Here is a 23,190-nt window from a genome sequence, read left to right on the forward strand (position 1 = left end):
TATTCCTATACATCTTTCCTAACTACTTGAGCTCTGCAGTGCATTCATTGCTCAGATTATGAATGATTGAAAGTTTAGCGAGCAAAGAACACTTTTTTCTCTTCTTGCCAAGTAACCTTACTTTTGGAACGTTCCCGATATATGGAAGTTCAAGTATCTTGTTTCATGCATGTTTGCAAAGACAAATATTGCAAAGAGTAATTATTTAATGCAAACCAATTAATTATATTTGTTGTAGCAATTAATTAGTATCCATATTTGTTGAAGAAGTGTGTGGAGTTTAAAATAAAAAACTTAATTACGATCAATTATAAACTAAATTACAAAATGAGAAACAATTTAAATCACTAATTTAAATTGGCCCCCACACCCTTGTATTTTGTGGTTATGGTAATTTCATCAAATATAAATATATTGTTCCTAAATGTGTGTGATCTTTTCGGGGGGGGGGGGGGATCTGGGGAGAAGGAAAGCCGGTGACTACTGCCACATCCTGTTCCTGCATGATTCTAGAAGGCACGATCATCAAGTTTGCAGACGACACAAAACTGGGAGGGATAGCTAACACTCCAGAAGACAGGAGCAGAATTCAAAACGATCTTGACAGACTAGAGAGATGGGCCGAAACTAACAAAATGAAGTTCAACAGGGACAAATGCAAGATGCTTCATTTCGGCAGAAAAAATGGAAATCAAAGATACAGAATGGGGGACGCCTGGCTTGACAGCAGTGTGTGCGAAAAAGACCTTGGAGTCCTTGTGGACAACAAGTTAAACATGAGCCAACAATGTGATGCGGCTGCTAAAAAAGCCAATGGGATTCTGGCCTGCATCAATAGGGGAATAGCGTCTAGATCCAGGGAAGTTATGCTCCCCCTCTATTCTGCCTTGGTCAGACCACACCTGGAATACTGTGTCCAATTTTGGGCACCACAGTTGAAGGGAGATGTTGACAAGCTGGAAAGCGTCCAGAGGAGGGCGACTAAAATGATTAAGGGTCTGGAGAACAAGCCCTATGAGGAGCGGCTTAAAGAGCTGGGCATGTTTAGCCTGCAGAAGAGAAGGCTGAGAGGAGACATGATAGCCATGTACAAATACGTGAAGGGAAGTCATAGGGAGGAGGGAGCAAGCTTGTTTTCTGCTGCCCTGCAGACTAGGACACGGAACAATGGCTTCAAACTACAGGAAAGGAGATTCCACCTGAACATCAGGAAGAACTTCCTCACTGTGAGAGCTGTTCGACAGTGGAACTCTCTCCCCGGGGCCGTGGTGGAGGCTCCTTCTTTGGAGGCTTTTAAGCAGAGGCTGGATGGCCATCTGTCGGGGGTGCTTTGAATGCGATTTCCTGCTTCTTGGCAGGGGGTTGGACTGGATGGCCCATGTGGTCTCTTCCAACTCTACTATTCTATGATTCTATGATTCTACCATCAGCACTGTTCATAATTTCTAAATCTTCCTCATCCATCAACATTCCTCTGTCCTTCAACAGAACAACCCCATCTATCAGGTGCAGGGAGCCAAAAGCAAAGGGATGAACTGTTGAGTCTAAAGTCTCCCGCTAGGCTCATGCAGTAGAGCAAAATTGTGTTTTTGTTTCTGGTTTACCTAGCCAGTAGGGGGAAATTAATTTCCATTAACTCTAGGGAAGATATACATCTGCTGCTGTGTCAGAGCTGTGCCTGGAGTCTAGGAAGGCTGTTGATCCTGCACAAATAGTCTTTCTTAGCATACAGTAAACTAATTGTGGCTGGGAGAGAGCTTGCCTGTCTCTCAGGTATATCCTCTCATGTAATCTCAATGGAAGACATCCAATGTATTCCTTACCGGGGACCATAAAAGTGTATCTTAAATTAACTAAAAACCTACAGTTCGGAGGCAGAGGCTTTTGACAGTACAGACAGGATATCTTGTAGGATCACATACCTATCACAGTCCATCCAAAAAATATTATGTTTGCCCCAAATTGGGAAAACTTTCAGATCCCTTTTTAGGGTCATGTGGGGCTCTTATAAGATATACTTTTCTCATCTCAATTTATATCTTTCCTCGCAACCCTCTTTCCCACCATTTCTGTGTCCTTGTTGGGAGGATATTACATTTTTCACTGTTGTCTATGGTCGAAGCTGAAAATCAAGGAAGAAATCCCATTCCTGTGTAGATGTCCCCCTCCTTCATTTTTAATAATTCTAGCAGCCACACACCTAGGATTATTGCGATGTTAGATAGATGTCTCTTTACTCACTTCCTTTCCCAATCCTTTTGTGAACTAAGACTCATGGGAAATAACAGGCCAAAGACATAATTACTAATCTTAGAAAAGAAAGTTTAGAGTTCCAACTAGAAAGAAAAGGCACAGATGGATTTAAAGTCTAAAGTAGAATATATAAATTCTATCCACCTTCCCGAGACTCATGATGCATCTGTGATGCACAGCTCGTACAGAGCCCGCAAAGAGATTAGTATATCATCCAAACGTCACTCTTTTTTTTAAAGAAGGGGGGAAAGGATTCATCTGTCACACTGCCTTTAAGCTTTCTATATTCGTCTCCTACAGCAATGGCTTGCAACACTTAGACAAGGGTCATAAACTTACAAGAGATTTACTTGGTCTTTCTTAGCCTGATCCATGCGATGTCGGGCATCTCAAGGCAGCAATGCTTGTGTTGGCTTTCAGAGCTGAGTTCAGGCAGCATGGAGCTTACCTCTCTGTTTTTTCCTTCCTGTTAACTCCCAGAACTCAAATGAGTTTCTGCAGAGGTGGTGCCCTTTTGCAATATTTAAAAGTCTCGTTATTTTGAGCTGGGAGCTACTGACTCCTGGACTTCCTTAAAATAAGATGCTACAGGTATCATTTGCTTTGTGCCTTGCTGCAGCTGTTTAATAACTGCCTTTTCTCTTAGCATTTGCCCCCACATTCTGATCTCTTCTTATAAAACAGATTCCCAGCTTTGTGGATTCTGAACTTTATCTGTTTAGAATAATCTTGACTTGAGCTGATGCTGGGTCAAGAAAGAGGGCATGTGAGAAGGAAAAAGTCTGCGTTATGAACTAATATGGAGTAATGCATGAAAAGAGACTTTCTGAAAAGTCAGAATTCAGAAAACACGATCTTGCAGAGAAAAGAAGAGAAATGCAGGAACCAGAAGTAGCCTCTGCTGAAAATACAGTGGACCAACATGGCAAGAACTTTTTCTTTTATTGCTGGGACTGAACTGGTTCAGGCAGGCAAAGAAGGATTCATAACACCACAACATATTTTTCTTGTCCCAGATAAGGTCAGATAAGTCGGATAGCAAATAGATAAAGAACCACTAGAACAGATTGGGTTTCTCACACAATGTCCAGCAGAGAGGTACCCATTATTTCTTTCCAGAAAAAGTAGAATTGGAAAAATTATATTTCTCCACATATCTCCTTTAGCATGTTTGGTTTGAATAATATATTCAAACATATTCAAAGCTGTGGAAATTCCATGATTGAAAGATTTGTGATAATAATGAAAATGGCATATACTTCCTTTATATTCAACAAAAATGATTGAAACAGCACTATTTTAAGGGCATATAACTAAAGAGAGTTGTACTTGATATAACATATCAACAGTTTAGCTTTCTTTTATTGAAGGACAGAGAATCCAGAAATATCTTTACAATTTCAATTATATATAGAATTGAAACATCTATTTGGACCTATCTGGCCCTCTGTGTCACCATTGTACCTCTTATAATTCCATTTTACATTGAGAAAAAACTGATCCAGTACAGCTAGTTAAACTTTTTTGTTTCATCGATGAATTGATGGGCATAGGCAATGTTACCACAAATTTTCTTTGACTAATTGTGACTGAGAAGCAAGAGAAAATGTAGCATCAGAATGTTTCCAGGGAAAGTTATATTTTCTACCCCACATCCCTGGGAATCCCCCCCTCCTGTCAATCTTTAGTATCAATACAGTGTTAGGGATTGTGTAGAATAAAGAAACATTAATACCTCTGAATTGTACAGTTTATTGCCATTACATTAGCCTAAATGAGGCATAATAATGATAATTTTATTTCTCTCCCGCCTCTCAATGGCTTGAGGCGGGTCACAGCACCATTAAAAACACAGAAATCCTTTAAAAATTCTACACACATTAAAGTTCATTTCCATAAAAGATACAGATCAAAGCATTTCTGTAAAGTACACATTAATCACACACAACAGAGACCAAAACACATGACAGGAGTTTAAAATTCATAATTAAAGACCGGCTGGGTAGGCCTGCTGGAAGACATAGGTTTTTACGTGGTTTTTAAATTCTGACAGCTGATCTAGCTGTCGGAGCTCTACTGGCAGGTTGTTCCACAGTCGTGGGGCGGCTGATGAAAAGGTCCTTTGGGTGATGGTTGCCAGTCAGGTTCTGGCTGATGGGAACAGACACCCCTCAGAGGATCTCAGTGTGCGGGACGGATTGTACGAGAGAAGGCTATCCTTTAGGTAACCTGGACCCAAACAATGTAGGGCTTTAAAGGTTGAAACCAACACTTTGTACTTCGCCCAGAAACTAATTGGCAGCAGTGGAGTGACATTTGGATAAGTTTAATGTGCTCACTCCTAGACGTTCCTGTAACCAATCTGGCTGCCGTATTGTGGACCAGCTGGAGTTTCCAAATTTGGTACAAAGGTAGCCCAATATAGAGCACATTGCCCAACATATAAAAGCAAGGAATAAAATTTAGGTGTTAATGTCTTCAGGATGCTCCAAGGCCATTTTTGCATCCTGAACCCATGCTCAATGCATTCTGATTGGTGAAAAATAACTACCGAGGCAGCTGCCTTTTTTATTCCTAGACATTTTCAGGAATTGTTTTCTCTTCAAGTTGTAGATTCTCCCAAACCTCCATTAAGTCCTCGAATTGAAGAACTGACAACTGAAGAATGAAATTAAGCATCCTCTCCACACTTCTCTTTATAAAATAGCATTTCTTGGCCTTGTGCCACCTTCAGTGGGCCCTCGGTGCATTTGAATCCTCAACTGTGCATTGTGCTATGAAAACAGATGTAGAGAGAGGCCAGCAGTTGAGACCTAGTTTCTTTCTGCAGCACCATGGCTTTGTCTGCAAGCGAAGTGCTGATCACTACATGTAAACAATAACAATACACTTTGCGACTAGTAAGCCTTGCAAAACAAGAATCATCCTTCATGTTATACTAGCTTTCTGATTTTAGGAAGGACTGTTTGTAGCATCCTAATCCCCTTTCCACACCATGTGTGGTAGGAGAGCATTGGAAAGCAGAATGCCTTCTTTGAACTTTGAAACTGTGTCCAGTTTTGGGCACCGCAGATGAAGGGAGATGCTGACAAGCTGGAAAGCGTCCAGAGGAGGGCAACTAAAATGATTAAGGGTCTGGAGAACAAGCCCTATGAGGAGAGGCTTAAAGAGCTGGGCATGTTTAGCCTGCAGAGGAGAAGGCTGAGAGGAGACATGATAGCCATGTACAAATATGTGAGGGGAAGTCATAGGGAGGAGGGAGCAAGTTTATTTTCTGCTGCCCTGCAGACTAGGACACGGAACAATGGCTTCAAACTACAGGAAAGGAGATTCCACCTGAACATCAGGAAGAACTTCCTCACTGTGAGGGCTGTTCGGCAGTGGAACTCTCTCCCCCGGGCCGTGGTGGAGGCTCCTTCTTTGGAGGCTTTTAAGCAGAGGCTGGATGGCCATCTGTCGGGGGTGCTTTGAATGCGATTTCCTGCTTCTTAGCGGGGGGTTGGACTAGATGGCCCTTGAGGTCTCTTCCAACTCTACTATTCTATGATTCTATGATTCTATGATTCTAACTATGTAATGCTGCAACCCCACCTCATTTTATATCCTATGGATGACCCTGATTAATGAAACATATTCAAGACTGACTGTGTTGGCCATGTAGCAAAATTTAACAAAATTCACAAAATATTGGATGCTTTCTCAGTTGACCTAATAATGATATATCTGTTTTTTGGATTTTATATTTTCTTGCATTTCTTGATTTCTGCAGTTAACAAGAAATATTTGAGGATTCCTCAGTTTTAAGTAGCTAAGAATGCTCGATTTAGGATCTGGAATGTTAAAATGCACACCCAGTCTATGTTTTTCACACTGCCCTCTTGTCTCATAAATGTTTGAGGATGCCTAGGAATGCACATTACAATGTGTTTTCCCACCTCTGTGCCAGAGAGTGCATTTAAGGTGGAGGAACGTAAGATTGACATGTTTTTGGTGCCAAGGGAGTTGGGCGAAAGGTAAGAGCCTGCTGTATAACTCTCAAGAGAACCCAACAGTAGAGTGTTTGCAGAAGGGCTTGTGTGTGAGTATTGCAGATAAGAGTTTTGCCAAGAGATAAAACAGGTCTATTTTTCCAAAAGCAAAGAATAGTGTGTAATGTATTTGTTGTATACTAGTGCCAATTAAAATCATTTGCAAACTTTTGCACCCCTTGTTTGATTTCTATTATATATCCAATGCAATGGAATACATATATGTGCACACCATCAATGAAAACAGCAGCACAGCAAAATATTTTACCCTCAACATTTAAATAGGTGTTAAATTGGGATGGCTTTCCATGATTATTTATATATCTACATTTTGTATCTTGCTCATGATCCAAGAGGACACATTTGGGATGTTCCTGATTGGCTCAGAGGTTCTCTTGATATGCTGCCTGTCGCTCTCTAGTTATATTTAATTGAACTCTCTTCTTCTCCCTGGTAGGTCAAATGCAGAAACCTTTTGAAGATGCCTCCTTTGCGCTGAGGACTGGCGAGATGAGCGGACCAGTATTCACAGATTCAGGGATCCATATCATCCTGCGTACAGAGTGAAAGTGCCTTGGTGCGAAGCGCTGGGAAAGGAAAGGGTGGCGGGAAAAAAGGGGCGAGAAAACCTTTATTCCAGCCCTTTGAGCGCTCTCTGTCCCTGAACAAACTTCATATCTAGCAATTTAATTTTTATTCTGTATTAAAGAAAAACCTTGTTTCATATCTCAGTTCCTTCTTTGGACCCTTGATGTAATGTTTTCCCCCACCCACCCCGTTCTATAGAGATGCATGGTTAGGCGAGGCTGAAAACAATCCAAAATGGAGAGACAGTAGTGTCTTTCTGGGGCACAGAGAGGAGGATGTTTTAAAGAAAAATGAATTCAGAGCTGCATGAGTTTGATGCTGATGATTCCTCCAGTTAAAATGATGTGTCTGTGCTTACAGGATAATTTGTCAATGCTTTAGCTTCCCATCCAACATATAGTAGAGTTATTTATTGCAGGGCTCCACTGGTGGTGACAAAATTTAGCTCTTAGTGTTTTAGATTGAATCAGCATCTTCTCCACTAGTGTATGTCCTTATTTAGGTTTAAAAGTACTATGTTCCCTTTTCGCCTCACCCCAAAATTCAGTGGTGTTCAGTTTTCTGATGGGCAATCACTGAAAAATTGCTCTTGGATACCTATTATAACAAGAACAATTTTTCAGCAAGATAGCCTTCCTGTGAAGTACCAACCTCATTTGTATAGTGTCCTAACTAGCCATACCGGTGTTCAGATGGACTCCACTTGGCTTCCTTGTTTTGTGTCCATAGAGGAGGAATTTCCATGAATCTGAAGGGATGAGTGCCCCTTCTACTATATTGTTCTCTCACCCACCAGCCCACCAATAGAAACAAATACAGAAGACTTGCCTGTGCAAAACTTCAAATTGGGCATTTTATGACTCCCTAGATTCTGGATTCAGACACTTGATTTTTAACTTGCTTATATGTTCTCTTCCAGTATCCCTTCACATTGACTTAAAACTTGAACATGCCTTTTTTTAGGACCAGGAAAGACATTACTCTTCTCATACAGCTCTCTCTCACCACTTTTATAGTTTAAGTCTTTGTTAGATTGCATTAGGGTAGACTGAATGTTAACCATTCCCATGTTTGGTTTTTGCTAATGAAATGCCATCTTATGGGAAGACTGGTAGATGTAGGTTTCAATGGGTTTGTTTGATATTTTTTTAGTATGTTATTATTTTCTTTAGGTGGCAGGTCACAATCAATTTGTGTTTTAAGAAAACACTGTAAAGTCATATTTTCAGTTGTGGTGCATTGCTTTCTGTTTAGTAAAATAAGATTCCTACAAATTTCCTCGCTTTTGGTCTGATTCAAGCAAGCTTTGTGTATATATTTGTATAGAGAGAGTGTCCCCTTTCTCTTATGCAAGAAAAATAAAATTTAAGAAACTTGCCAATTAAATATCACCAGTTTTGCCCTTGAGCTGTGTTTCTTTTTGTGAGGGTTTTTTTTTTGCTCTTGCCCTATTTGATTGTATGTATCTTTGTTCTTTTTTCACCATAAAGCAGAACTTACCATGTCTAAAAGAACTTGTCTGAAGTTATTAGAACAGTCCTTCCGCTGAAACCCTGCCAGGTCACCTAAAGCTTAGGTGGAACATTAAAGTTATGAATGTTTCTGACTATCAGTCTGCTTTAGAGGTGCTTCCCCCTCCACATTCAATCAGCACTACACATTTGCTGGGATTAGGGGTATAGCAATAATAAGTAATACTATATTAGTCAAATCCACAAATGTGAAAACTGCAAATATAGAGGGTTAACTGTAGATACATCTGTGGACTTTGTTTACATATGCAAAACTGTGGATAATAGTGGCTCCTATTGAAATGAAATATCTCTTCTCCAAGAATATCCTAGAGTTGTGCTGAAGGACCTAAATGCATAGAAAGGACATAGTTTGTGAGACGTAGATAATGAAACCGTGGATACTGGTCCTGCAGTTATACTGTATATATTTCCAGACCACACTAATGAATTGAGCTGATATCTTCATTGTAGGAGCAAATCATTATTTTAAGATACAAAGCACCATGTGTTCAAAGAGAAATGAAAAAAAAATCATGATCTGTTGTGACTCACTTCATCTCAATGGCTTGGTTTTCATTCCTAGTTTGCCTCATTATATTCTGAAATTTCAGCTGTCATATTCTGTTTCTGTTAGCCTCCTACAGAAGTGGCCAAAGTGTTTCTCCTTAAAATAATGGCTTAAAATAAATAAATAATAATAATAAAACAAACAGTCCTTCCTAGTTTTGTGAGCTGCCATCCCAAACACAGTTTGCTTGGCTGTGAACTGAGTGTGGCTTGCTGGGTGTGTGGCAAATGGCTGATATTGCTGCCCACTGCATCTTTTCCCTATACTTCCTCCACTCCTTTTACAACCTGCCCAGTGATGCGCAAATCAGACTTGCCAAGGCTGTTTGGTAAGTAACAAATTCTGGAGGGCAGCACTAATGGAAAATCATTGAGTAGGAGACGCTAAGTGTTGTCTTGTGGAGTGGGTTTTGTATTGACAGAGGTGGAATGTTTATTTCAAGTTTCAAAGGGCCATTTCGCTGGAGGATGGAGGTTGGTGGTATTAGAGAAGAGAGATGGAAAAAAGAATAAAAATAATCAAGGACATACTACATTCTCCGAGATTGATCGTAGTTTCTACAATGCTGTAAATGGGTTGGTGGTGGGCTCTCGCTCTTGTCATACCCCAGATTACATTATCAGAAGTGCAGAAATTAAAATTCAGAAGAATAATACTAACCCTTTCCATTCTGAAACTGGTGGTACAGGTTGAACCATCCTTATCCAGAATTCTGAAATTGAAAATACTCTACAATTGTTCATGTGGATGGCTTAGATAGTGATAACTTTGGTTTCTGGTAGGTCAATATATGCAAAATTTGTTTAATGACAAAATTATTTAAAATATTGTATATAAAATTACCTTCAGTTTATGTGTGTAATATTCATATGAAACAAATGATTTGTGTGTAGACTTGGTCCCATCTCCAAGAGATCTCATTATGTATATGCAAACATTCAAAAATCCAAACTATGGGACACATTTGGTCAAGCATTTTGGATAAGGAATACTCAACTTGTAATTCATAAGTTTTAACTTTCAAATTGACTTGTAAAAAATTGCTTTGTTGCCGTATTTTCTGATCTTATGAGGATTCCAGTGCATTTTAGTGAGAATAAATTATGTACATCTGCTGAGTGTTAGTAGGTCTAGAACAGTGGTTCTCAACCTGTGGGTCCCCAGATGTTTTGGCCTTCAACTCCCAGAAATCCTAACAGCTGGTAGACTTGCTGGGATTTTGTGGGAGGTATTGGCCAAAACACCTGTCCTAAACTACATTTCCCAGAATTCTGCTCATGCCAGAACAACGGGGCTGTGTAGGTTAATCATACATGCTTGAATTGGAAACATTCTTTAAAATCAGCGGATATACGGATTCTTCTGAAACTTGGCAAGCTTGCTTCCCTGCTCATGTTGTTTCACTGTGCCACAAATTGAGTAGATCTTGTAGGTTAAAAATATTTTTAAAATTGAAACAACTTTTTAAAAATTCCTAGAAATCAGTAGATGAATGAATCTTTCTGAAATTTTGGAAGATTGATGCCTTGCTTATGTTGTCTCATTGTACAGAAATTCAAGAGAACACCTTCTGTATTTTTTTTTAAAAAATAATAACTAAAAATTTCATTAAAAACATTGGATGACCAAAATGTTCTGAAACTTAGCAGGCTTAAAGTTGTAAATCTTGCCTACAAGTATGCCAAGCTTCATCCTGGTAGCTATAAAAATGACGGAGAAACGGGACTTGCAATTTTCCCCATTGCCGCTAATGGAACGAATCAATTACAAAGTTTTGAAGATTTGGATTACAAATCGAAACAGTACCCCTCCTAATCAAAGTGCGGGCTATATGAATCTGAAAGAATTACTAATCGGATTTCAGCTGTTTCGCACACCTCTACTAAGAAAATCTGCCTGTTTGTGTGGTGGCCTATTTTTAAAGTCATTTTAGTCAAGAAAAACAAAACACACACAGCTAAATAAAACTAAAAACTACACAGCTACATACTATCTGCTACTACAAAATGTCAACAACTATTAAAGAGGCAAACCCAGCACACACACAGAAACCAAAAAACAAATCTACAAACTTCATGCTGCCTATTTGATGTTTGTTATCCCTTGTCTTCTCCCCTTAAATGATAGTATATAGTGATACTTCTGCTTTGTGTGATGGGCCAAATTTGTGTTTCCTGAGAATTAAGATCACCGTAGGAAGGAAGACCTGCTTGATGCATAAAGCATTATAAAGATAGACGTTATAAAGATGTATGAATGGAAGAGGAGATTCAGAGAGTCTCAGCATTTTGAATAAATTGGAAGCAGCGAGCATACCTGTATTGTCTACGCTCTGTCCTCTTCTTCTTCATCATCCTCAGTTGTTTTTTGCTTTCACAGTCTCCCGGGTGTTACTGACTGGAGTTTTAAAGCATGAATAATTCAGATTCTAGCCAACAATCCAGGAATCACTAGTCCAATTGTTGCTGTTGCTATTTACGTTGCCAAGTTACCAAATGGATTCTAGAAGTTACTTGTTGGTCAATACTTCTTTTTTAACAGGAGTCTCCGGTGGCCTAGGGGATAAAAGCCTTGTGACTTGAAGGTTGGGTTGCTGACCTGAAGGCTGCCAGGTTCGAATCCCACCCGGGGAGAGCGTGGATGAGCTCCCTCTTTCAGCTCCAGCTCCATGCGGGGACATGAGAGAAGCCTCCCACAAGGATGGTAAAACATCAAAACATCCGGGCGTCCCCTGGGCAACGTCCTTGCAGACGGCCAATTCTCTCACTCCAGAAGCAACTCCGGTTGCTCCTGACACGAAAAAAACAAAGGACCAACTAAAACCACAAGGGTAGAAATCCTCAAAATAAAAATAAAATAAATCCTCTGTGTGCTTTGTCCTAAGGGCAGATAGTGATTTTGTTAGAGGCTAATTGTGTCAAAATGGCTCTCTGATGTTATCCATATAATAATAATAATAATAATAATAATTTTATTTTTATATCCCGCCACCATCTCCCCAGAGGGACTCGGGGCGGCTCACAGATACAAAACAAGCATACAGTGGTATCAAATACAAAAAACACACAAATAAAATTAAAAGGCATAAAATAAAATCAAAAAAATAAAACCACAGTCATTATAAAACACATGATAAAACACAGCAATAAAATCATACAATGGACTGGGCAAAGTGTACTGAGTGAAACTTGTAAACATGAAGGAAGTTAAGGAAGTTAAAGTTAAGATCTGATCATACGTTTTTAAATTTATACATTGTAATTTTATATTGTATTTAATAGTCTTAACTGATTTTATGTATTGTTTGATATCGAGTTTGTGTAGGCATCGAATTGTTGCCATTGTAAGCCGCCCTGAGTCACTTCGGGTGAGAAGGGCAGGATATAAGGTTCTCCCCATGATCCATATGAGAAACTGGCCATCCTTTGAGATTTTAAATGTACCCAAATTCCAGGATGGTGTCTACAGTGTTCATTTTTTCACCTCTACTCACTCTATGGTGAGACAAACTTGAGAGAAAACCAAAAGACTAACAATGTGGGGAGGTAGGTTGTCTCCATAGTAACATTTTTCTTTTTGTAAAAAAAATATCTAATTTTTCTAGTCATACAATGGCAAAAAACCACCTGGAAGTAGGAGTAGAGGAGCAGGCAGAGAAAAGAAAATCACCTCAAATGACCACAATGTGCCAAAAACATCAATTTTTCATCGAAAACAGGTAAGATTCTTATGTTATAAAGTATAGGGAGGTAGATAATTTCTTGGAGTAGACTATGAGCATGACCTTTATTTTGGGGATGGGCTCACTTTTGGCTTTAATTTGAGGAAAGCTCTTTGGCCAGGGCTATTCAATGCATATGAGTATGAGGAAAGGAGACCCAGTCTTATAATACAGCTCCCAATGAGTATTCATTGAAATAGCCAAAAACATTTTAATGTTATTTTAATTCAACAGAAAAACACCAACAAACTCACAAACAACCAAATATATAAAGAACTCGACAAAATGCCCCCACCCACAAAAACAAAACCAACCAAGTGCTTTTTCTTAATATAAAAAAGCAGCTACAACTAATACAATGTAGTCTACAATAATCATCCTTACTACAACTATGACAGCCCCCTACTACTAAATATATAATACACACAACAACAACGCCTACACCTTGAGCCTCACACTCTCTGCCTGTTGGTTTTAACTTTTTCATTTTCTACACCATAAGATATTGCGAATACCACCCTTAGACTATTAGTATTTTCTAATTCAGAAAAGGAATAGTAAAAGTTTGTCCCCATCTTTGGTGTAAAAAGATAATAAATACCAGTCTTTCATCAAGTTGTTTAAGGTTTGTTTGATCAACTTCACCAGTCTTCATAAACCAATCTTCTTGCGTCAAGAGTCGCCGGGGCATGTCTAACATCAAGTTGGTAATATAATAATAATAATAATAATAATAATAATAATAATAATAATAATAATAATTTTATTTCTTACCCACCTCCTCACGGTTTGAGATGAGTTACAACATTGCTAAAACACATAATCAAGACACAATCATTTAAAAACAATCCGTAGAATACACATATTGAAACATTTTTCCATAAAATTGTCTATGTGCAAATCATTGTATTATAACACTTTCTAATATTAACTCTTCTTTTGTCTTTAGTCTATTTTGATCATTATTCAACAAGTGTTTACAGATTAGTCATTTCCCTTCCAGAGAGATTTGTCTTCTAAACAAAGCTTCATGTGGCAAGCCGAGCACCATAATGATATCTTTGAATATAATCTATTCTTATATGTATTCCACATTTGTAACAGTGATCTCATTGTGGAGTGGTTATTAAAGTTTGAATCCACTTTTATTTTGTTATACCAAAGGTAGGCATTAAACCCAGATTTCATACCATCTCCTTCTAATTGTAGTGGTCTTTTGTTACTGAAAATTAACTAGTCCACAGCTATGTGAAACAACAGCCCAATAATAGACTTTCAGATTAGGAAGACCCATTCCTCCTCTTTTCTTGACATCTTGTAATACTTTAACTCTAGATCTCTTTCCTCACCAAATAAAAGTTGACAAGTCTTTTTGCCATTGTTTGAATGGAATGTTATTTGTTATAATCAGTAAAGTTTGAAACAAGAGGTAGAACATTCATCTTGATAGCTAAGATTCTACCCATGTGACAGTTGTAAACCCTTACACCTAAACAGAACTTTTAAAAATATCAATATTTTATCATAAGCTAAAGGTAAAGGTTTTCCCTTGACATTAAGTCTAGTCGTATCCAACTCTGGGGGGGTGGTGCTCATCTCTATTTCTAAGCCAAAGAGCCAGTGTTGTCCATAGACGCCTCCAAGGCCATGTGGCTGGCATGACTGCATGGAGCGCCGTAACCTTCCCATCGGGGCGGTACCTATTGATCTACTCATATTTGCATGTTTTTGAACTGCTAGGTTGGCAGAAGCTGGGGCTAACAGTGGGAACTCACCCCGCTCCCCAGATTCGAACCGCCAACCGTTAGCTCAGCAAGTTTAACCTACTGTGCCACCGGGGGCTCACTTTTATGATAATTGTCCTTAAATAAATTGGAATTTTTAGTAGAGATGTTAACTCCTAGATATTTTGATTTTTTTTGCACAACTTGGAAACTTAATTTCTCACACAAGAGTTTTTTGTTCAGCTTTAGTCATGTTGTTAGCATTGTTTTCTCCTTATTAATTTCAATCCTGACATCTTTCCATATTCTTTCTGTTATTCTCTTTTTGTAAATTGGTATGTGGCACAGCCAGTCTTACTCTCTGCTGGAGGGTGCTTCTACATTGTAGGCTGAATGCAGTTTGACACCATTTTATCTGCAGTGGCTCAATGCTATGGAATCATGGGAGCTGTAGTTTTACCAGATCTTTAGCTTTCTCTTCCAAAGAATGGTGATGTATTCCCAGTATTCCATAGCACAGAGCCATTGCAGTTAAAGTGCTGTCAAACTGCATTAATGCTATAGTGTATGCATCCACAGTACGCTCTTGGCTGTAGCAGAATCACCGGCCCTAATTTTAGCTGTCTGACCATCATGCAACCATGTATCTCTTCTTTCTCAATTTGCTGCAAAATATTTTGTGTACTTACTTAGGCGATCCCTCGTAGGTCGAGGACGATTGTCTTCCATTTCTGGTGTCTTGGGGGTGGGTCTGTAGGTGGCTGAAGAGACCTATTCTTGATCTGCATGTTCTCCCGCAGTGAGGACATTGGTTTCCAGGTGGAAGGCGGTCCCGGTCAGGGTTGGCTTAGTGCTCCTTCCTCTTGGCACGTTTCTCCCTTAAGCCCTCCATTTGTGCCTCTTCGAACTCCGCAGCACTGCTGGTCACAGCTGATCTCCAGTTAGAGCACTCAAGGGCCAGGGCTTCCCAGTTCTCAGTGTCAGTTTTTAAAGTTTTTAAGGTTAACCAAGCCAAGCCAATTCTGTGTAATGGAGCAGTTGAAAGGTTACTAGGAAACCAGAATCATTGTGATGCCATCATCCACTATCCATTAGTAGACATTTTCCTGCAGGACCATTTCAGCATTTCCCATGAGAGGAAACCATCACATTTCTTAGGCCATTATTCTTAGGAGACTTTCATCAAAGGGGAAGCAGCACTTTGCTGTCAGATCCTCATTGAATAAGGCTAGAAGATGTCTGGCTGCCACCCGGGAGTTATTACATGACTGGGGATTCTGTCCAGAGAATTAAGACAGATTGCCATTTGGGCTTTCATCTGCCTTTTTTATGATGTGCCAAGGCCTTTCTTCTGGGAAAGTGGCATTTTCATTGGAGCTGAACATTTAGATGAAGTGAAAGTACTGGCCATTTCCTAATAGATCTATGTTTGGGTGAAGTAATAGGACTAGACATTGGCATTAAATCAAAGGGGGGGGGGTATAGGTAGGGTGAACAAATCTATTTTGCTTCCTGTTTTCCACTTTTGCAGTCCCAAAATTAATTATAACTTGTTTCCTTGTCAGTTTGCAATTTTGTAAAAGAAATATGCTCAAATATTCATATGGACTTTTGAGCACATTTCTCCTCATCTCGTTTGCTGTTTTCCGTTTTTTTTTCTCTTTAGCCGAACACAAACATTTCTTGCAACCAATTTCTCTTAATATAATACATTTTAGTTTGTGCTTTTCAGTCACTGCACACCTTTTTGTGTTACCTCTCCCCTAATTTATTCATTTTTATATGCATTCCTTAAATTAACAAAAACAAACAAACAAAACCCAGACAGTGTATATATGAAATTCTTCTGTCTTCTGTATCTGTACTTTGGTGGCAGATCATAGGTTTTGCATATTGAAGGCCACTGATACATTTCCAAGTACAGTCTTTCCCAACTGGACCTTCTCCAGATGTTTTGGATTATAATTCAGCACTCCTGACTATTGACCATGTTGGATGGACCAGATGTGAGTTGAAAGTCATAATTTCTGGAGGACATTAGGTTGGAAAAGGCTTTCCCAGCATAAAGAGTCTGAGTGACTAAGGGTACATCTACACTATAGACTTAATGCAGTTTGACAGCACTTTAACTGGTTGGCTCAGTGTTATAAGATACTGGGATTTGTGGATTTATAAAGCTTTAGCCTTCCCTTCCAGAGTGTTGGTGTTTCATGAAGCTACAAATCCCAGGATTCCATAGCATTGAGCTATGGCAAGTAAAATGATGTCAGACTGGATTCATTCCACAATGTACTTGCACCCTAAGTCTATGATAATAGCCAGTGATATGGGCAACATTGACTTAAGAGTTGAAGTGAATAATTATTTTTTTTCATGTCAAGTATTGCACCTCTAAGCTGCGTAGGCACCTCAAAACCACACTGGAGCCCCAGAATATAAGCAAGCCATTTATTGAAGATTATATGCAAGCAATAGAAAATCAAAATTCAGAGTCAATAAAATGGGTTTAAATCCACAAGAACAAAGTACTGTACTTGATAATCTTGAAGCAAGAGTCTATAAAATCACTCAAAGAACACAGTCCAATCTGGATATCAAAGTAAGCCCCACAAAAGATATCGTTGATAGTCCAAGCAAGAATTTCACAGATTAATCCAAGACATGAATCAAACTGGAAATACAGGAAAGTACACTGGAATGCAGGAACAAAACTCCAAAGGTACAGAGTCCAAGCTGGAACACACAACAAGAGTCTCGGCTGGAACACAAGGCAAAGGTCTTGGCTGGAACAGAAATCCAAACTACAAAATCAACTGGAAACACAGGACAAGCAAGGCAGGTACTTGAAATAAGATACAAGGCCGCAGAAATACACACAAAGCAAAGATCTTCCTTCTTGAATTTGCAACGTTACCACCACTGGCTGTGTCAGAGAAAGCAAGGCCTCTTAAGGGAAATTCAAGGTCCCATACCATGAGAAAGTAGCTCATTATTTTGTTTTAAAAGCAGACGCCTACTCCTTTTCTTTTCTCAACTGAGTTATCGCTCTCCTCCTGTCGAGCTCATTATCCCTCCCCACTTTATCAGTTCCTACATCCAAACTAGAATGTCTATCTGGCACCTGGAGATCCGACCTTGACTACTGTGAGGAATGCGGTTCAAACTGCCTGCTTGCAACCATTCTCTGGTCCCAGAATCCACTGGGACAAATTCTGGCTGCATCTCAGGCCCAAACCCAGAGTCCTCTGGCAAGGCAGGTGCAGGGACAATCACAGTCTGAATGAGGCCAACCTCAGGCTCACCTGACAGCTCAGATGGAGGCTGGGCTACAACATCAGGAGTGACGAGAAACCGCAAGTCGCTTTTGGTGTGAGAGAATTGGCAGTCTGCAAAGATGTTGTCTATGAGATGCCTGAATGTTTGATGTTTTACCATCTTGTGGGAGACTTCTCTCATGTCCCCACATGGAGAGCTAGAGCTGATAGATGGGAACTCACACCACTCCCTGGATTCGAACTGCCGACCTTTTGGTTAGCAGTCCTACCGGCACAAGGATTTAACCCATTGCGCCACTGGGGGCTTCATGAAGTGAAGAATGTCTTCCAGGTAGTGCTGAACCACAAATACTATCAACCCTAATCAGGGTAACTAGTGGTGAGGGATCATGGGAGATTTAGTCCAAAAGCACCCGGAAGACCACATGTTCTCAGTCCCAGGTAAGGTAGATTTTTTTTTTCGTGTCAGGAGCAACCGGAGTTGCTTCTGGAGTGAGAGAATTGGCCGTCTGCAAGGACGTTGCCCAGGGGACGCCCAGATGTTTTGATGTTTTTACCATCCTTGTGGGAGGCTTCTCTCATGTCCCCGCATGGAGCTGGAGCTGATAGAGGGAGCTCATCCACACTCTCCCCAGGTGGGATTCGAACCTGGCAGCTTTCAGGTCAGCAACCCAACCTTCAAGTCACTTAGTCCACTACGCCATCTGGGGGCTCCTAGGTAAGGTAGATAAAAAGGTCAGCTCTATCAAAAAATGATCACTTTACAAGCTCTCAGTTTGTTTCTCATATTGCCTCATTTCAAGCCTCCAAAAGAGCCTCTGTATAAAACTAGCTTGGCATGATTTGCTTTGAGGCCTTTTTACGTACACTATACATTTATAGCTGTCTGGTGCTACTAAAATGTCATAGCTACATGTTAATACATCAAGAATTTGTTATTCAGTCAAGTACTTTGGATTCTCTGCTACAGAGCTCTAATTCACTCCACTGAACTGCAGCATGAGAGCTTCTTAGAGAATTTAAGGACCTCAATGAACTACAAATCCCAGGAGTCCACAGAATGGACCCACAGTAGTTGAAATAATGTCAAAATGCTCTAATTGTGTAGTGTAAATGTGATTTCTAAGTGTAGCATGGAATGTGATTTCCATGTTTCATAGCATGGAAAAATTATTATTATCGGTTGGGTTGGGTGGCTTTCCAGATATTGTCAAACTCTTAATTCCTATAAGCCCTAACCAGTATGGGGTTAGCATGCCAGCAGCTATAATCCAACAACATCTGGAGGGCCAGAGGTTTCCCATTCCTTTGCTATTATCAGTAAATCATAGAACTGTTGGGAGATCAGGACCAGAGATCGGGATAAGCTGATAGCCTTGGCAGACAGAAACTTTCTACTGGAAAGATACAGTGGGGACATGCTTAGGTTTTTATGCCAGGCAGCTTGCTCCAGAGATTGAAGGCATAGCTTCTTAAGCGTTTTATGAAGACTTGTATATCTTTAGAACCACACAAGCAATGCCCAGGTTATCTATATGAAATCTCTCTCTTCAATCTGTTTGCTTGGCTACAAGAAACAAATAGGACCGGTTTTCTGGAGGACAAATGATAACAAAAAATGTTGCTGCCTCAGAGAATGCCCCCAAAAGGCATTTATTTTACCAGAAGAAAGAATAGTTATAGGGAAGTGAAACAATTTCACATTGTTTCATCTACAGATAGGCCTAAGAGAGAACTGTCCAAACTATGTGCCCCAAGAAGACTTTGAATATGCCTTAAAGATTTCTGTGTAGTCAAAGTGTCCACTCATGGCATCACTGCATTGTCAGTTGCTCCTGCCTTGTCTCAGCAGGAAGTAGGAGAAGCCAACTGGGCTCTCTCACTGCATTGGATATTGTTTTGTCTGTCTCTCTTGGCTTAATGATTGGCTTTCCAGTTTGAAAATGGGCTCTGGTACCTTTAATGGTTGTGTAGAAAAGGGAATTTTAACAAGTGTTGCTTGTCATGTAGGCACGCAGCATTGGTTGGAATTCCCCCTTCTACACAACCATTAATGACAGAGGATCACTCTCCATTTTTCAACGTGGTAACCCTATCCAAAGATGCAGTAAGTAGACCAACTCTCAAAGGAGATTTCCTGACTTGTATGATTGCATGAATCACAGGGCTGTGCCAAGGAACACTAGTGATGCAGACATAGGGACAATGAGTGGTCTCAAAAGCAGGAGTGGTTCCTGGTCTCCATGATAGTGGCATGGTGAATTTTGTCTCCCGGTTTAAGATGAATTTTAAAGGAGCTGTCCAGGGTTGCTGCTGTATGTCCTTGAAGTAGTTTCTGATCTATGGTGACCCTAAGGCAGGGGTCCCCAAACTGAGGCCCGGGGGCCAGATGTGTCCCTCCAAGGTCATTTACCTGGCCCCTGTCTTAAATTTTAGACATAGGGTTGACCTAAGTCTACCCAGTCTTTGGAGGTCTCTTTGCTTACCTGTGGTCTTATGAGATCATCTAGATGGTCTTTGAAGGTCTCTTTGCTTAGCTACGGCCTTATGAGACCATCTAGATGGCTTTTGGAGGTCACTTTCCTTACCTATGGTCCTATGCGACCGTCTAGATGGCCTTTGAGGGTTTCCTTACTTATGGTTTTATCAGATTGTCTACATGGCCTTTGGGGGGCCCTTTCCTTCTGTATGGTCTTATGAAACCATCTAGATGGTCTTTGAGGTACCTTTCCTTACCTATGGTTTTATGAGACCATCTAGATGGTCTTTGGAGGTCTCTTTGCTTACCGATGGTCTTATGAGATCGTCTAGATCAGGGGTCCCCAACCTAAGGCCCATGGATTGGATGTGGCCCTCCAAGGTCATTGGCCTGGCCCCTGTCCTAAACTTTAGACTTCAGGTTGACCTAAGTCTAAAATGACTTGAATGCACACAACAACAGCAATCCTAATTTTGGGCTATTTCATCATAGTTCGGCCCCCTAACAGTCTGAGGGACTGTGAATCGGCCCTCCACTTAAAAAGTTTGAGGACCCCTGCCCTAAGGTGAATCTATCATACGGTTTTCTGAGGCTAAGTATGACTGACTTGCCTAAAATCATCTAGTGGGTTTTCATGTCTGAGTGGGGATCTGAACCCTGAGTTGCTGTGAGTTTTCCGGGTTGTATAGCCATGTTCCAGAAGCATTCTCTCCTGACATTTCATCCACATCTATGGCAGGCATCCTCAGAGGTGTGAGGTTTCTAAGGATGCCTGTCATAGATGTGGGTGAAATGTCAGGAGAGAATGCTTACATAGCCATACAGCCCGGAAAACTCACAGCAATCCAGTGATTCTAGCCATGAAAGCCTTCGATAACATGATCTGAACCTTGTTCTCTGAAATTATAGTTCAGCATGTACAACCAATACACCGTGCTGATTCCCTCTGTCCAAGGTACTGAACCTATTTGGGCAGACAGGGTTCAGGATGTTAGATATATCCTTTCAAATATGGACCAAATATGAAGTGGGGATCCAGTCCCACCGATATGAGCACCATCAGCCTCTGCTGCTTGAAAGTGAGTATGCCTTACTCTAATTTGTTTGCTTTTAAGAATGGAGAGAATACATTTTGTTGTTGTTAATATGCATTCAAGTTGACTCTGAGCTGGTGACCCTTTCAGGGTTTTCTCAGCAAGACTTCTTTTGAAAATATTGGCCTTTGCTTTCATCTCAGACAAGGAGTAAGATATGTTTAGCTTGGAGAGGGAAAGGTTGAGAGGGGACATGATAGCCATTTTTAAGTATTTGAAAGAGGAGAGTGCAAGCTTGTTTTCTGCTAGAGATTAGGACACAGAACAATAGATTCAAGTTACAGGAAAAGATATTCCACCTAAACATTAGGAAGATCTTCTTGATAAGAGCTGTTCAAAAATGGAATATGCTGCCTTGTAGTGTGCTGAAGTCTCCTTCTATGGAGGTTTTGAAATAGAAGCTGGATGGCTATGTTCCTTCGTGGCAGGGGGTGGGACTGGATGGTCCTTGCGATCTCTTTCAATTTTGTGATTCTAAAAGACTGGATGAGAGTATAACTTATCCCCAAAGTCACCCAGTAGGTTTCCATGGCTAAGCAGGCATTTGAACCCTGGTCTCCCACAGTCTTAGCTCAACACTTAAGCCACTACACCATAGGTGGTGCATTTTTGAAATCCTTTGTACTGTTTTTGAACAAAAGAGGAGGATATGTGCAATGAGAAGTGGGAAATATTAACAGAGGAGAAAGAGGAGGCACTCATCCCCTCTTTTAATTAGCACACTGAAGAACTCTCCAGGTGATGTTGTCCTCCAGCTTCTATCTTTTATGATGGGAATTACAATACAGTAATTTTATTCTAGTCCTAGGTGGAGCAGTGGATTAAACTGCTGAGCTGCTGAACTTGCTGACTGAAAGGTCAGCGGTTCAATCCTGGGAGTGGAGTGAGCTCCCGCTGTTTAGCCCCAGCTTCTGCCAACCTAGCAGCATACAAATGTGAGTAGATCAATAGGTACCGAGTAATTGTTGAGTAATTTGTTTTATTGTTTTGCTTTTGCTTTTATATTATTGTGTCTGGGCAAGGCCCCATGTAAGCCGCCCCGAGTCCCTTTGGAGTCCCTTCCCTGCTCTGGCGGGAAGGTAACAGTGCTCCATTCAGTAATGCTGGCCATATAACCTTGGAGGTGTCTGTGGACAACGCTGGTTCTTCAGCTTAGAAATGGAGATGAGCACCAACCCCCAGAGTCATACACAACTAGACTTAATGTCAGAGGAAGACCTTTACCTTTGCCTTAAATTCATTCGGGAAATCCAGCATGGTATAACTGCTTGACCATTGGACAGTAACTCTGGAGACCTGGGTTCAAATTCCCACTCAACTATGAAACCCATGACTTTGAACTAGTCACACTCTCTCAGCCCAAGAAGAAAAAGCTCTTCTGAAAAAATGTTGCCAAGACAATTCAATGATAGGGTTGTTGTGTGTCTTTCGGGCTGTGTGGCCATGTTCCAGAAGCATTCTCTCCTGACGTTTCGCCCACATCTATGGCAGGCATCCTCAGAGGTTGTGAGGATGCCTGCCATAGATGTGGGCGAAACGTCAGGAGAGAATGCTTCTGGAACATGGCCACACAGCCCGAAAGACACACAACAACCCTGTGATCCTGGCCATGAAAGCCTTCGACAACACAAATTCAATGATAGTTTCACCTTAAGGTCACCAAAGATTGGAAACAATTTTAAGGTGTACAACAGCAAAAACAGCAATTTGCCAACCAAATTCTAGGAGCTGGCACCTTTGTGGTGGCAATATCTACTTTGTCATTGTTGAAAGTAAAAACAATAGTAGCCAGATCAAGAACTTCAGGAACCATTGGTTTTCAATATACACCCTCTATTCACAGCCATTCAAGGAATGGGAGAACTTGCTCTTTCAGCAGGTTGTATTGTGACTCGTTTTAACTGGCAGGAAAGGAGGAGGAAGAAGGACAAAAACTGTAACTTTCA

The 23,190-nt window shown here is 40.5% G+C and overlaps 1 protein-coding gene across 2 annotated transcripts in view; it reads left to right on the top strand.

Annotated features, from left to right (window-relative positions):
* Positions 1-8,276, top strand: part of pin1 (peptidylprolyl cis/trans isomerase, NIMA-interacting 1) — a 46,622-nt gene extending 38,346 nt beyond the window's left edge. For both annotated transcript variants that reach the window (XM_062971050.1, XM_062971051.1), the window contains exon 4: positions 6,739-8,276. In XM_062971050.1, coding sequence (XP_062827120.1) covers positions 6,739-6,848 — 110 coding nt within the window. In that variant the 3' untranslated portion in view covers positions 6,849-8,276. The remainder of the gene's footprint in view (positions 1-6,738) is intronic.
* The last annotated feature ends 14,914 nt before the right edge of the window (positions 8,277-23,190 follow it).

Source organism: Anolis carolinensis, chromosome 2 (genome assembly GCF_035594765.1).
Source record: "Anolis carolinensis isolate JA03-04 chromosome 2, rAnoCar3.1.pri, whole genome shotgun sequence".
NCBI classification, from domain to species: domain Eukaryota; kingdom Metazoa; phylum Chordata; class Lepidosauria; order Squamata; family Dactyloidae; genus Anolis; species Anolis carolinensis.